The 15,866-nt window shown below is 47.3% G+C and overlaps 1 protein-coding gene across 3 annotated transcripts in view; it reads right to left on the bottom strand.

Moving 5' to 3' along the window:
* Nucleotides 1-768: 768 nt before the first annotated feature.
* Nucleotides 769-15,866, bottom strand: part of jade1 (jade family PHD finger 1) — a 191,883-nt gene continuing 176,785 nt past the window's right edge. For all 3 annotated transcript variants that reach the window (XM_072495560.1, XM_072495561.1, XM_072495562.1), the window contains one exon: nt 769-4,200. In XM_072495560.1, the coding sequence (XP_072351661.1) occupies nt 3,194-4,200 (1,007 nt within the window). In that variant the 3' untranslated portion in view covers nt 769-3,193. The remainder of the gene's footprint in view (nt 4,201-15,866) is intronic.

Raw genomic sequence — 15,866 nt, 5'->3', positions numbered from 1 at the left:
ATAGAAAATTGGTCAATAACTAATTCCAGCTTCATTTTTTAAAAAATCACACCAATCTCAAGATTTTTTCATTGTAGGTTAGCTTTACTAGGGGCAAAAAAACAAAGCATATACAATTATTGCAGTGTAAAGTGGTACACATGTTCTGACGAAGCATGGTGCCTCATTTAAGTGGAAAAGCAGTTTTGTACGCAGGAACTGGCAGCTTGCAATGTTTCATCATAGAGTAGCTGCAGCTACAGAGGGAGAATGACATCTTGCAGACTTTCAACGAATGATGAAAAAGCATATTTGGATTATGTAAGAGACAGGATCCCATTTGATTATCTGTCGCTGATTGGGTGTGTAGAACTATCTTTCAAAGTAAAAAAATAATTTCTTGACATTCAACATCACATGACCCCGTGGATTTTCTTGTAACACTGGCTTAAAAAAAGTAAGAAAGTAGGTTTATCGCCAACATTAAAGTTTAATTAAAATATCTCAATTTATATGAGAAGTCCCAGATGCATAAAGGAAGACAATGTTGCAGTAGCTTTTTTATTATTCTGGACTATACGGTCCCACAATAAAGGCTAGTGCCTCTGTTGGTTCCAGATGAGATTAAATTTTGATTACTACGAGTGTAACCTCAACAATATCAAACACAAAAAAGGCACAATTCATCCAAATTGTTCCAACAGTCACAGAACAGAATTTTCTCTCATTTTTTTAAAAAGTAGTTTTATAAATAGTTCACAAGAAAAATAAATACAGCGAAGAGTCGGGTAATTTAAAATAGTCATCTCTGTATAAATTTTATTTTCGCTTTTATTTCCATGCTCTTTGTTAACTAAATGAACACCAGTTAAACTTTGCTAGGCACATGGTGATAGAATTCCTCTGTACAACACCGCACTGCAAAGTTTGTTCAGCAGGTCTGTACGGAACAATCAAGACGCAGAATGTGTGAAAATTGTCCTTTTACATCACTTTTGTTTAAAATTATATATGCATGCCAGCAGCAACTACACAGTAGCTCAACTAGCCTAATGTTAAACTACAGTATATATAAAATACCAAAATCATAATTTAAGATCGATCTTAACAAACTACGCACAATTGGGAAAAAATAAAGCTTTAACATAAAACTGTCAGTCTAAGTTACGGTTCTTTAAACAAACCATTGTAGTCAAACTATTAATTCACTGCCTATTTCTACCCAAAAGTTATTTAGTACAGGTGTAAAACTTAGCAAGGCATAAAATTAGTGACCGTTTCTCTCTGTACAACACAAATGTTACCTCCATGTTAAACACTAAGGACTAAGAAACTGCAAATATTTCAAGAGAACTTGCAGATCTAAGATGCATAAATACTCCATGTCAAACATGTAAGTGAAAGATCTCCATTCTACAACTTTTTTTTAACAAAAATTAATACAAAGCTATTGCACTGAATAAAGATTAGAAAAGGGCACTTAATAAAATTAAATATAATTATTCACTACTGATAGTGTCTACTTGAAATATTTTCTACTGCATAAGGAGCAGTAAATAAATTCAGTACAGTACATGCAACACTTAACATAATATTTTTGGAAAACTTGCTTAAGATCATTTTCAACAAATTTATAAGAGGTTGAAGGCTTGGAATTTTAAACAGGTTTCAATTTAAATGACTAAAATAGCCATTTAGTATTTTAGAAGTCACTGAGTCAACTGGTTCTACATTTAGTAGGCAATAAAAACATCAACTAGTTGTACTTAAGTTTGGGAGGTTGAATCCTTTTTCCTTTTTGAATCCCTGAAGCCATCCAAACTTGGCTAAATACATCCCTTGCTGAGAGTAACCCCAGTTAAGTCCCATTAGAAGTTAACACTAAAAAGGAATGTCCAGGTTGCTGAAACAATAGTTAAGATCACAATGATGACTGAATATAAAAAAATATTTAATTCACAAGAATGAATTCCCCTTTTAGTGCTTATCCTGCACTTGCTCTGCTGGTCTCACCAAAGGATACAAATGATGCAAATGGTTGAAGTAATGCAACTGCTCTACGACAGTTTACTTAAGAGAGTCATTGCAGGATTGTTATTATTCAGGAGAGAGTGAAATCAAGCTGGTGAATTGGACATGGTGGGATTCTAAGATTCCAAAGAAAATAAGCAACCGGAAAAAAAAATCTTGCAACTTTTGCAGTTTGCTCTATGCCCACTTTCCCAACAATCTGTTTGTGCTGTCAATTATATGTGAATAAAATCAAATATCTGGAATGGGATAGTGGAATCTGAGGGAACTATTTAAATTAAAAGTAATGGCTATGTGGGATACACAAACAATTTTTTAAAAAGGATATACCCTAAATAGTCTTATGAATTATTATGCACTTCACAAATGTTTCACTCCAGCTGTACAGAACGAAGCGGGAAGACATCACAATTCCCTGCAGTAACTCCCAGCTCTCGTAAGGGTGCCAGTAATCCTTGCCAGCCATCCCTGCTAGTTTACTGTACCACTGCCAGCATTTGTAGACAACGAGGAATTCCTTCCTGTCCACGGCCGCTGTATATCCCAACCTTTCGTCGCTTCCATTGCCCAACTCGCTGTGCTTCTGTCCGACTGCGGACCAGCTGTACATCTTACCACATCTGAAAATCCAACACTAGTGACCACTGGGTTTTAAGGATTTAAGAAAGAAACTGTAGTTTGTATCTGCCAAGGAACTTCGAATTTGTTGCTTTTATTTTATAATCCTTCATTAAACCCAAAATGCTGGATCAGCCAGCCCGACCATACAACCTGCAGATTTTGAAGTTTTTAAACCTGTTATGTGTGTTCTATTTATCAACAAAGAAATGCTGATTGCTAATTGCTTCGTTTGGAGGATGCTTAGCAAATGTCATCACAATTATTTTAAGCTTTTCACTTTAAAATTCTTTTTATGAACTAGTTATTTTTATGATTCAATATACCTTTCAAAATCACCTTCTGACGTATTGACTCCCTTCATGGGGTAGATTTTGGGCTTCAGAACTGTAGCATTTAAGTTAAACACAAGGGTTCCACTGACAAACTTTCCATGATGGGGAAATGTCCATGGGTTCCAAATACTTAGCCTGAAGAAGTATCAAAACGACAAGGCATTTCATTTCAATATTGTTGGGATTGGAGGTGGATACGGGCAGTGTACTTGCTGCATCTATTCTCTAGATCAAGAAGCCAGAATACTTCTTCGAATAATATCTGTCCCGTACCTCCTGCTCACCATTGCACTGTTCGAATTTAGTCGTTGTGGCTTGCAATTGTCTGTTGACTCTGTCTCTGAGTCACTCATTTCAGCGTCGGGACTGTAGCCGTCATTTTCATTGTCCGGCGATAACCTCACCTTTGCCCTCTCTTTGGAAAAGACTCTCTGCGATCCCAGGTGCTGGTATTTTGTGGATTCTGAGGTCTGCCTGCAGGGCGGCGATCTTTCCTCATGCTGCTTCCTTTCTCCCTTCTTTGGGATTCTGAACCCGCCCCAGTTTTTTACTGGGCTCGTCGGTGTTGTAGGCACTTTGACTGCAGAGCGACCAGAATGAACAGCTGTGTGGTTGCAGGCCGTCTTACCCAGGGTACCATTACATTTGGAGTGTGAGTGGCTGCTATCCACAGACAACCTCCGAATGCTGACGGACGACATTTTACAAATCGGGGCACACAAAGCCTGCTTGTTCTCAGGCTGTCGCAGGGTTAATTCTGCAGGCACATTGGATTTGTCCCGCTTTGAACACACTCTTTCCCTCAATTCTGCTTTACTTCCTGTACTGCGTCCATTGCTATCAGTTTTCCTCCTGTGGTCAGGTGCAGTTAGACCATTATTCCTCTCACGGGAATTAGTACTCGACTCAGCACGGACCTTACTGCATGGCGGAAGAATACTCTTGATGGTGTAGTCCTCCCTGACACCGTGCAGGCTCGCAATGGTTTTGCACTCACTGGATCGGTTTGATTGTTTCAACAGACTCCGATTGGCAGAGTCAGGGCGGCTTTGCGTTCTGCCGCTCAGGTGCGAGTTCCTTTCGCGCCAGACCGCGTCTGTGTAGTGGTCGGAACGCTGGCCCATCTCCAGTTCTCTGTTCGACTTCCACTGCAAACCACCTGTTTTGGAAGCCAGGTGAGATTGTGCCAGCCAACCAAGGAATAAGGTATCTTCCGATTGGAATGCTGAAGGCGCACCTACAAACAAAGCACACACACAATTCATCCGGTGACACATTCACAAAGGTCTGAATGTCACTTCACATTTATTAAAAACAGAGTTTAGACTGTATCTTTCACGTTCTGGGCTGTGTGTTAGAGAAATCACACAACTAACTAGCATCTGGGCAAGCTGAAGAAACAGAATGAGATATGCTTCTGTCTGTATCACCAATAAGAAGCCGGAAATTGCTATGTAATTCGTAACTATTTCTCTTTAAAAGTTTCTTTTGAAATATTTCCTAATTTACGTTTGCCCGAGTTGGTTGACCAGCTCTTCAATCTATTATTACATTTAGAATTAGAGCCCAAATTGGGTCAGACAGTTAATAGAGACGGCAATGTACACTGCCTGTGAAAACAAAGTGCAGTTACAAAAGCAGATAATGAGAAGAATCTAAGTTTGCTTTTCGATAGTCTCTTTCCTCTGCAGTCACTTAAGTCATCCTGGCCAAGGGGATGAGGACGCAACCCTCGAACATTTCAAACATGCATCAATAGTTCACCTCCCGGGAGCTGTATTTGTGTGGGGCAGAAAGAGGCAATTCTAATCACTTGTTTCTCCTCCCTCCTGATACCCCTTCTCTCTCGACAACTGATGGGGATGAGACATCATAAAAATGATCTGGTCGTTATTACGTTCCTGTTTACAGAGGTCCTTGCACTAACTTTGCCGCCAAGTTTCTTGCCTTGTAACAGTGACTGCACTTCAAAAATATTGGATTGGCTGTAAGCGTTTTGGGACATCCTATGGTTGTGTAAAGACAAATCGATTCATGTGATGCTCAAAGGTTACCTGGCCAGCTTTGTGTGGCAATACTTCACAACATGCACGCCAGGTATACGATCCTTCAGTTGATTTAAGAGAACTTGCATTCACGGACTGAGGTGATCAGTATAGACACAGTTAAGGGAATCATAGATAAGTGTATGAGGGAGAAAGCAATAAAAGATTTGTTGATAGATCGAGATGAGGTTAGGCGGGAAGAGGCTTGGGTGCAGCATAAACACTGACTGCACGAATGGCCTGTTTCTGTGCGGTAAAATTCGATGTAATTCTACCAAAGTTTTCTTTCGTTCCTTTCCTGTTACCCTTTCAAATTCTTCTTTTTCACACCCGCTCCCTTAAAGACAGTTGTGGATTCTGCCTCCATTATTATTTTCAATGGGGCATTAGATGGTGATCTTAAATTCAGACTCTCCAGTTACCCAGTCACTTATTAATATTACGTGTTTTTAGCTCATTTACATCAAAATCCTTCTCAAATCTGAACATGATAGCACTGAAATGACATTGAACTGCTGCTTTAACACCTAAGTAACTCTGTTTAAAAATAATCGAGTTACTCGCACACCTTAAGAAACTTAAAGCAGATGTGGTTATGTTACAGGAAACGCACCTGAAACTGATAGACCAGGTTAGGCTGCGCAAAGGATGGGTGGGGCAGGTGTTCCATTCGGGGCTGGATGCGAAAAACAGGGGGGTGGCTATATTAGTGGGGAAGCGGGTAATGTTCGAGGCAAAGACTATAGTGGCGGATAACGGGGGCAGGTACGTGATGGTGAGTGGCAAATTACAGGGAGAGATGGTGGTTTTGGTAAACGTGTATGCCCCGAACTGGGACGATGCCAACTTTATGAGGCGAATGCTAGGACGCATCCCGGACCTAGAGACGGGAAAGCTGATAATGGGGGGAGATTTTAACACGGTGTTGGAACCAAGGCTGGATAGGTCGAAGTCCAGGACTGGTAGGAGGCCGGCAGCAGCCAAGGTGCTTAAGGATTTTATGGAGCAGATGGGAGGGGTGGACCCGTGGAGATTCAGTAGACCTAGGAGTAAGGAGTTCTCGTTTTTCTCCTGTGTCCATAAAGTCTATTCACGCATAGACTTTTTTGTGTTGGGTAGGGCATTGATCCCGAGGGTGAGGGGAACGGAATATACGGCTATAGCCATTTCGGATCATGCCCCACACTGGGTAGACTTGGAGATAGGGGAGGAAACAAGAGGGCGCCCACCCTGGAGAATGGACATGGGACTAATGGCAGATGAGGGGGTGTGCCTAAGGGTGAGGGGATGCATTGAAAAGTACTTGGAACTCAATGACAATGGGGAGGTTCAGGTGGGAGTGGCCTGGGAGGCGTTGAAGGCGGTGGTGAGGGGGGAGCTGATATCAATAAGGACACATAAAGGGAAGCAGGAGAGTAAGGAACGGGAGCGGTTGCTGCAAGAACTTTTAAGGGTGGACAGACAATATGCGGAAGCACCAGAGGAGGGACTGTACAGGGAAAGGCAAAGGCTGCATGTGGAATTTGACTTGCTGACTACAGGCACTGCAGAGGCACAATGGAGGAAGGCGCAGGGTGTACAGTATGAATATGGAGAGAAGGCGAGCAGATTGCTGGCACACCAATTGAGGAAAAGGGGAGCAGCGAGGGAAATAGGGGGGGTGAGGGACGAGGAAGGAGAGACGGAGCGGGGAGCGGAGAGAGTGAATGAAGTGTTCAAGACATTTTATAAAAAATTGTATGAAGCTCAACCCCCGGATGGGAGGGAGAGAATGATGGATTTTTTGGATCGGCTGGAAATTCCCAAGGTGGAAGAGCAGGAAAGGGTGGGACTGGGAGCACAGATCACGGTAGAAGAAGTGGTGAAAGGAATTAGGAACATGCAGACGGGAAAGGCCCCGGGACCGGACGGATTCCCAGTTGAATTTTACAGAAAATATTTGGACTTGCTCGCCCCGCTACTGACGAGGACCTTTAACGAGGCAAAGGAAAGGGGACAACTGCCCCCGACTATGGCAGAAGCAACGATATCGCTTCTCTTAAAGAAGGAAAAGGATCCGCTACAATGCGGGTCCTACAGACCAATTTCCCTCCTAAATGTGGATGCCAAGGTCCTGGCCAAGGTAATGGCAATGAGAATAGAGGAATGTGTCCCGGGGGTGGTTCATGAGGACCAAACTGGGTTTGTGAAGGGGAGACAGCTGAACACGAATATACGGAGGCTGTTAGGGGTAATGATGATGGCCCCACCAGAGGGTGAAACGGAGATAGTAGTGGCGATGGATGCCGAGAAAGCATTCGATAGAGTGGAATGGGATTATCTGTGGGAGGTGTTGAGGAGATTTGGGTTTGGAGAGGGGTATGTTAGATGGGTGCAGCTGTTGTATAGGGCGAGTGTGGTCACGAATGGACGGGGATCGGCATATTTTCGGCTCCATAGAGGGACAAGGCAGGGATGTCCTCTGTCCCCATTACTGTTTGCACTGGCGATTGAGCCCCTGGCGATAGCGCTGAGAGGTTCCAGGAGATGGAGGGGAATACTTAGGGGAGGAGAAGAACACCGGGTATCTTTATATGCGGATGATCTGCTACTATATGTGGCGGATCCAGCGGAGGGGATGCCAGAAATAATGCGGATACTTGGGGAGTTTGGGGATTTTTCAGGGTATAAATTGAACATGGGGAAGAGTGAGCTGTTTGTGGTGCATCCAGGGGAGCAGAGTAGAGAAATAGAAGACCTACCGTTGAGGAAGGTAACAAGAGATTTTCGTTACCTGGGGATCCAGATAGCTAAGAATTGGGGCACATTGCACAGGCTAAATTTGACGCGGTTGGTGGAACAGATGGAGGAAGATTTCAAGAGATGGGATATGGTAGCATTGTCAATGGCAGGGAGGGTGCAGGCGGTTAAGATGGTGGTCCTCCCGAGATTCCTCTTTGTGTTTCAGTGCCTCCCGGTGGTGATCACGAAGGCGTTTTTCAAAAGGATAGAAAAGAGTATCATGGGTTTTGTTTGGGCCGGGAAGACTCCGAGAGTGAGGAAGGGATTCTTACAGCGTAGTAGGGATAGGGGGGGGCTGGCACTACCGAGCCTAAGTGAGTATTATTGGGCCGCTAATATTTCAATGGTGAGTAAGTGGATGGGAGAGGAGGAAGGAGCGGCGTGGAAGAGATTAGAGAGGGCGTCCTGTAGGGGGACCAGCCTGCAGGCTATGGTGACAGCCCCATTGCCGTTCTCACCAAGGAACTATACCACGAGTCCGGTGGTGGTAGCTACACTGAAGATTTGGGGACAGTGGAGACGACATAGGGGAAAGACCGGAGCATTGGGGGGGTCCCCGATAAGAAACAACCATAGGTTTGCCCCGGGGGGAATGGATGGGGGATATGGAATGTGGCAAAGAGCAGGAATAACGCAATTGAAAGATCTATTTGTGGATGGGAAGTTCGCGAGTCTGGGAGCGCTGACTGAGAAATATGGGTTGCCCCAAGGGAACGCATTTAGGTACATGCAATTGAGGGCTTTTGCGAGGCAACAGGTGAGGGAATTCCCGCAGCTCCCGACACAAGAGGTGCAGGACAGAGTCATCTCAAAGAAATGGGTGGGGGATGGTAAGGTGTCGGATATATTTCGGGAAATGAGGGATGAAGGGGAGACTATGATGGACGAACTAAAAGGGAAATGGGAAGAAGAGCTAGGGGAGGAGATTGAGGAGGGGCTGTGGGCAGATGCCCTAAACAGGGTAAACTCGTCGTCCTCGTGCGCCAGGCTAAGCCTGATTCAGTTTAAGGTATTACACAGGGCACATATGACTGGAACACGGCTCAGTAAATTTTTTGGGGTGGAGGATAGGTGTGCGAGGTGCTCGAGAAGCCCAGCGAATCATACCCATATGTTCTGGTCATGCCCGGCACTACAGGGGTTTTGGATGGGGGTGACAAAGGTGCTTTCGAAAGTAGTAGGAGTCCGGGTCGAACCAAGCTGGGGGTTGGCTATATTTGGGGTTGCACAAGAGCCGGGAGTGCAGGAGGCGAGAGAGGCCGATGTTTTGGCCTTTGCGTCCCTAGTAGCCCGGCGCAGGATATTGCTAATGTGGAAAGAAGCCAAGCCCCCGGGGGTGGAGACCTGGATAAATGATATGGCGGGGTTCATAAAGTTAGAGCGGATTAAGTTCGTCCTAAGGGGGTCGGCTCAAGGGTTCACCAGGCGGTGGCAACCGTTCGTCGAATATCTTGCGGAAAGATAGATGGGGGGAAAAAAGAAGGCAGCAGCAGCAGCCCAGGACTTTGGGGGGGGGGGGGGGGGTATAGCCTGTGACAAGGCAGTTGCCAATTAGGGCTAGTTTTCATTTTTGTTATTTAATATTTATTTATTTGTTGTTTTTTGTTTATATAAAAAAGGTCATTATTATCTGTATTGTTATAATGTTGTGTAAAGGATGCACAATGTACTGTGTTGGCTGACCAAAAATTTTCAATAAAATATTTATTAAAAAAAAAAATAATCGAGTAAATCCAGGAATTCCACATGAAACCATTAGACATTCAAAGAGCAAAATCATAATTTAAAGAGAGACATTTTCATGCAAAATTTGAAAATACAACACTTTGGATTCAAAGAGGCGTAAATCTTTCTCTACAGACATATGCTGGTCCTGAAGGAATATCTCCACATCCTGATGCTGACCAATTCCTGGCTGAAGGGTGATTTTCTATCATCCTGATGCCAAACCATTTGGCTTTATGTCAAGCCAAATTCCCCCCCTAAGCCAAAGCAGATGTGACAGTCCTATCAATATTCAAACTCAATCTTTACCATTATTCTTCACACCTTACCATCTCTCCTTTAAGATTCCCCATTTATTACACCCCCTTTTCCACCAGTTGCCTTTCTCAGGAAATCTTCCCCCCTGGCCTCAGCCTTTGCTCTTTGTGATTCTTTATCTTTGGGGTTTTAACTTCACTTGAATGCAGCCTCCCCGGCCTGCAATGATGTGCTGGCCTTGTTCACCACTCTCAACCTCACCCTAAACATCTGCTCCCTTACCCACAATCTTGAAATTACACTTGGCTTCAAAACCACCTTCCCTGTCATTGAGGCATTCACTACCTTATCTCCACTCTCCTGCCCTACACATTGCCAGCTGTTTCTGTTTTCAAAAACCCTTCCAACCATGCCTTGATTATCATTTAGGGCCTTTCAGTTTTCTTATGCTCTGTACTGACGGTTACCTTACTCTCTTTGTTGTAAAATATTATGGTACGAAGTCTTACAACACCAGGTTAAAGTCCAACAGGTTTGTTTCGATGTCACTAGCTTTCGGAGCGCTGCTCCTTCCTCAGGTCTACAGAGGAAGGAGCAGCGCTCCGAAAGCTAGTGACATCAAAACAAACCTGTTGGACTTTAACCTGGTGTTGTAAGACTTTGTACTGTGCTCACCCCAGTCCAACGCCGGCATCTCCACATCATAGGTAAAATATTATGGAATGTCTTTCTGCATGGAGACGTAGAGTGCAATCTAACCAAACTGCAATAGAGTCCCATGTCGAGCACATTTAGCCGGCTGTTTCCCTGCGCTCGCAGCAGCGAGAAAGACCACTCTATCGAACGGGACTTTGTTGCAATCCGAGGCCTCAGCAGAGAATGCCCCGCTGAGGCCGCACTTAGTCCCATTTTCTACACTGAGGAGCTCCGCTTGCCAGAACTCCTCCTGGTGCCCCGATCTCCCGACCACCAGCCCCCTCACAGACACGACCCCAGATCCCGCAAAGCCCTAACGAACCCCACCTCGCATGGGCAGGCACCACTGGGCCCTAATCCCGGCGTGGGCACAGGGCATAGGTTGGCACTGCCAAGGTGCCAAGCTGGCATGTTTTGTGCCCGCACAATTGGGCCGGGTTGCCCAGTGTGGGTGTTGGTGGGGGGGGCGGGGACCCTCTCATATGCGTTCAGGCTGAGGGGGGGCAGAGTTGGGGTTCGTTTCGGGGGGCCTCGGAGACAGGACGCCATTTATAAATTACACCTCTATCTCTGGCTACATTGGGGAGTTCCAGCGAGCGGAGGTCCTCTGTACAAAATGGGGTTACGTGCAGCCTCAGCCGCGCGTTCCCCGCTGAGGCCCCTTTTATATAACGCAAGTCTTATTGTATAGCCATGTGTTTCCGGAAACATGCAGCTAAACGCACTCGCGATGCAACTTTGTTCCCAACTAGCTGAATCGCGGCCATTGTGTGGGCTGGACCGGTGAGAAACCTCCCAAGCCCTAAAAAAGTGAATTCAGCTCTGGATTTCACCCAAAAAGCCAACGGGAAACACTCTTGACAAACTCGCCCAAAATGACACTTCGAAATTCTGCGGGAAAATCGCACCGAGGGTGGGATTCTCCAGCCACGCCCGCCAGGAGACCGGGGAATCCCGCCCGAGGACAATGGCGATCTTGCGGCGGGCAGGGCGGAAGAAATCCAGCCCTGAGTTACTTTTGTGAAAATGGCAGACTGGAGGGAAAAGTAGAAGATTAAAAAGGAAGTTGAATAAGGGACATCAGTTGGCCATTTAGATAGAAAGCAATGGATTAATAAGAATGTCAAATAATTTCAACATCCTTGTTCTTCATTTTGTTTGCTTTTCTGGAGGGGGGACTAACTGCAATGACCTTTGACTTTGTATTCTTGCTTCAATACAGAGACTTGATGACAACCTATCTGGTTTTCAATAGGATATTCAGATTTAAGGCAGGTTGTCTGACAATCAGATCATTTAAAAACTGGATAGTAAAAACTGAGGGTGGGATTCTCCGTCGCCGGGATGGCCAGAATGCATTCGCCCGATGTGACGGAGAGTCGGGATCGGTGGCAGGCGCAGACCGGAACGCCATGCTCTGACCCCTCGCTGGCACCAGCAGGAGTATGGAAATAAATTCAAATTGGCCCTAATGACTCATTTGCATCTATTTACATAGCCTGGTGCCCTATGCACCGCCCTCCCGTGATTCTCCAGTACCCGCGACCGGGAATCACGTGGGCGCGATTCACTTGTGGTCTCTACAATGGTGAACCTGACGGGGTGGACCTCATGGTGGGCCACCACGCCAGGTCCATGATGGTAGAGACCAAACGACCTCATCCCCACCCCCCGCACCGCATATCAGCACCAAACCTCCGCGTCCCACACCACAGCAACCCCCCCCCAAACGCCAAGTATGAGGGTCACCTGACCCCTCCTGGTACCCCTGTATTAAGTGGAACGCCCCACAGGGACCTCTGTAGTAGGGAGGCCCTCCCAGGGACCTCTGTAAATCGGGACCCCCGCAATAGCGGGACCCCCCCACATAGACACCTGTATTAGGGGGACCCTCCCCCCCTGAGGAACCTTACCTAAAGGAACCTCCTCCACACACAGAGCCCCCCACCTCCCGCCCCAGAAAAGGGGCCCCAGTCTGGAAGTTAGAGCAGTCCAGTCGGGGGCTGTGGGAAGCGTTATAGCTGTAATGCTTACCCTGTAGCTTCATGTGACCATTCCTGGAAGGAGAGCAGCTGTTCCTGCCTCTGGATTCCACAGATCCACTGCCTGCAGGCCATGCATAGCTTTCAGTAGATGTTTGTGATTGAGAGCTTTAAAATCCATCTGCCGCTTTGATCCATTCATGTCCTTTCACGCTTCAGTGCCCTAAGTGATTAAACCCAATGTTTGTAAATATTGACCACATCAAAGAGAGGTAAGTGCCATGCAATCACACGCTTGAGTGATTGGAATGCACTTAGTGCTTGGAATGCATTTTCATCTCTTTGAGGTGATCGAGGTTTACAAACATTGGGGTTTCACCATTTAGGCCACTGCAAGTGAGGGGATATGAATAGATCAAAGTTGCAGATGGTTTTTACAAGCTGCGGATCACAAACTGTTACCCAAAAGCTATCAATGGATTTCAGACAGTGGATTTGTGGGAACCAGAGGCAGGCACAGTTTCTCCCCTTCCAGGAATGAACACCTGGAGCTGCAAGGTAAGTATTACAGCTATCAAGCTTCCACAGCCCCTGTCTGGACTGCTCTCTAGGTTCCAGACAGGGGTCCCTTGTCTTGGGGGGGGGGGGGGGGAAATATGTGGAGGGGAAGGAGGTTGTGGAGGGGGTTCCTTTAGGCATGGGGTCCCCCAATTTCAGGGGTCCATGGTGGGGTCCCCCTGTTCAGGGTCCCCCATAACAGCGACTCCTTTAATGGGGGTCCCTCTATGGGTCCCCCATTACAGAGGTCCCGGGGGGAGGGGGGGTCACCCACTGTCCTTGGGGGTCGGAGGGCATCCAGGCAATCTGGGGGTGGAATTTAGCCATGTGGGGGGCCAAGGGCGGCTCAAGGCCGGTTTGCGGTTCCGGGCGGAGTGGGTCAGGGCCGATTTGCAGTATGGGGGGTGCACGGGGAGGTGGCCGGACATCGGGCCTTGCCATCGGGCTGCCCACTCAAGGTGGCAGCCCGACAGCGGGATTCCCTGGGAATACCTCATATTCCACGCCATGCATAAATGTTTAGCTGTGGGATGAGATTAAGAGAGGGGGCGAAATTCTCCCGAAACGGCGCGATGTCCGCCGACTGGCGCACAAAACGGCGCCAATCAGACGTTCATCGCGCCGCCCCAAAGGTGCGGAATGCTCCGCATCTTTGGGGGCCGAGCCCCAACATTGAGGGGCTAGGCCGGCGCCGGAGGAATTTCTGCCCCGCCAGCTGGCGGAAACGGCCTTTGTTGCCCCGCCAGCTGGCGCGGAAATGACATCTCCGGGCGGCGCATGCGCGGGAGCGTTAGCGGCCGCTGACAGTTTCCCACGCATGCGCAGTGGAGGGAGTCTCTTCCGCCTCTGCCACGGTGGAGACCGTGGCGGAGGCAGAAGGGAAAGAGTGCCCCCACGGCACAGGCCCGCCCGCGGATCGGTAGGCCCCGATCGTGGGCCAGGCCACCGTGGGGGCACCCCCCGGGGCCAGATCGCCCCACGCCCCCCCCCCCCAGGACCCCGGAGCCCGCCCACGCCGCCTTGTCCCGCCGTTCAAAAGGTGGTTTAATCCACGCCAGCGGGACAGGCAATTTATCGGCGGGACTTCGGCCCATCCGGGCCGGAGAATCCAGCGGGGGGGCCCGCCAACTGGCGCGGCCCGATTCCCGCCCCCGCCGAATATCCGGTACCGGAGACTTCGGCAACCAGCGGGGGCGGGATTCACGCCAGCCCCCGGCGATTCTCCGACCCGGCGGGGGGGACGGAGAATAACGCCCCTGATGTTAGCTGGAATATTGAGTTTCAAAATGGCAATACTTGGATTAGTGTTGCCAGCCGATTGGTGGTACAATCGGTCTACAGGCATGCGATAATGCCCTCGTCAAGATATCATCCAGTACAACTAACTCCAGGAGTGTGCTTGCATGCAAAATGGCACCCATAGTTCCAAAAACAACTTAGCAGAGCTAAGTTTGCAACCAATAAATGGAAAAATGCGCATTCTGTATTGGCCTGGTTGAACCTTGTTTGTGGGAACTGCTCAACACTGTGTACTTAAAACTCTGCCTTCACCACAGCAGCACATTCAATCCAACAGTGCATCTGAACAAAGTTAAAAACAAAACCACGTTTAATGTTCTTGATGATGGAATTTAATTCCCTGAACTAAACATGCATATATTACAGAAAGAATTTACAGTGCAGAAGGAAGCCATATCGAGTCTGCACCGGCTCTTGGGAAGAGCACCTTACTTAAGCCCACACCTGCAGCCTATCCCCGTAACCCAGCAACCCCAGCTAACCTTTATTGGACGCTAAGAGCAATTTATCACGGCCAATCCACCTAACCTGCACATCTTTGGACTGTGGGAGGAAACCGGAGCACCCGGAGGAAACCCACGCAGACACAGGGAAAACGTGCAGACTCCGCACAGACAGTGACCCAAGCCGGGAATCGAACCTGGGACCCTGGAGCTGTGAAGCAACTGTGCTAACCACTGTGCTATGGTGCTGCCCTTATATGTTATATGTACATACTGTTATTATTCCTAATTACACACACAGCCATAAAGATGTTTAGGACTCTAGAGCGCGTACTGTTCTAGTGTCAGGAAATCCCACATGAAGAAAGAAAAATCAAACAAATGCCCAATAAATGCACAGAGGGTAAATAGATCAGTGAAACTAGTCACTGACGCAGAGGTTGTCACTAATTAACATAACACGAAGAATTAAATGGAACACATACTCATGACACAAAAACAAGGGACAGGATCTGAACAGCAGGTGTCGGTGGAGCACATTACTGGCAGAATTTAATGCCCTACTCCTTGGGGAGGTATTCATTCAGGCGGGAGGGTGCAGAATGAAAATCTGCCACCATCCCGTTTCCACCCTGATTAAGTCCATAGCAGGAAGGTCTGTGGACAGTTGCTGCCCGCTTAACAGCCTCATCCCGCCGCCACTGCTGGACTATCCACGAGGGAGGCAAGACAAGCAAATCCATCCGGGGATGCTAACGGGCTCCCAGAGGTGGTCCCTCATTCAAAAGGACTCAGTGCATGATCGTGGAACCCAGCATTGGGATGGGAGCTGAGAGTCATTCTCCCTGAACCATTCTAGAACCAAATACTTTTTGTTTTAGCTCCCAGACCTCTTATCTAATCAGTGTACTACCTTGCCTGCAGTGCACAGTGTTTGTGCCAGGTTTGGGAAGCTGGAGGCCCACAGCTAAACACTTCCAAGCAAGACCACTTTCAATCTTTATTTTCTGTTTGTGTGAAAACACAAGTAAAATGTGGATCAGTTACCGTACTGGAGCATCATCATCCTTGTTGGCAGGTGGTTTAATTTTAGATTTAATTATGTTCCTTAACTTG

This window comes from Scyliorhinus torazame, chromosome 3, assembly GCF_047496885.1.
Source record: "Scyliorhinus torazame isolate Kashiwa2021f chromosome 3, sScyTor2.1, whole genome shotgun sequence".
Lineage (NCBI taxonomy): Eukaryota > Metazoa > Chordata > Chondrichthyes > Carcharhiniformes > Scyliorhinidae > Scyliorhinus > Scyliorhinus torazame.
The sequence above is the reverse complement of the archived record's forward strand: the minus strand, read 5'-3'. Positions and strand labels throughout refer to the sequence as shown.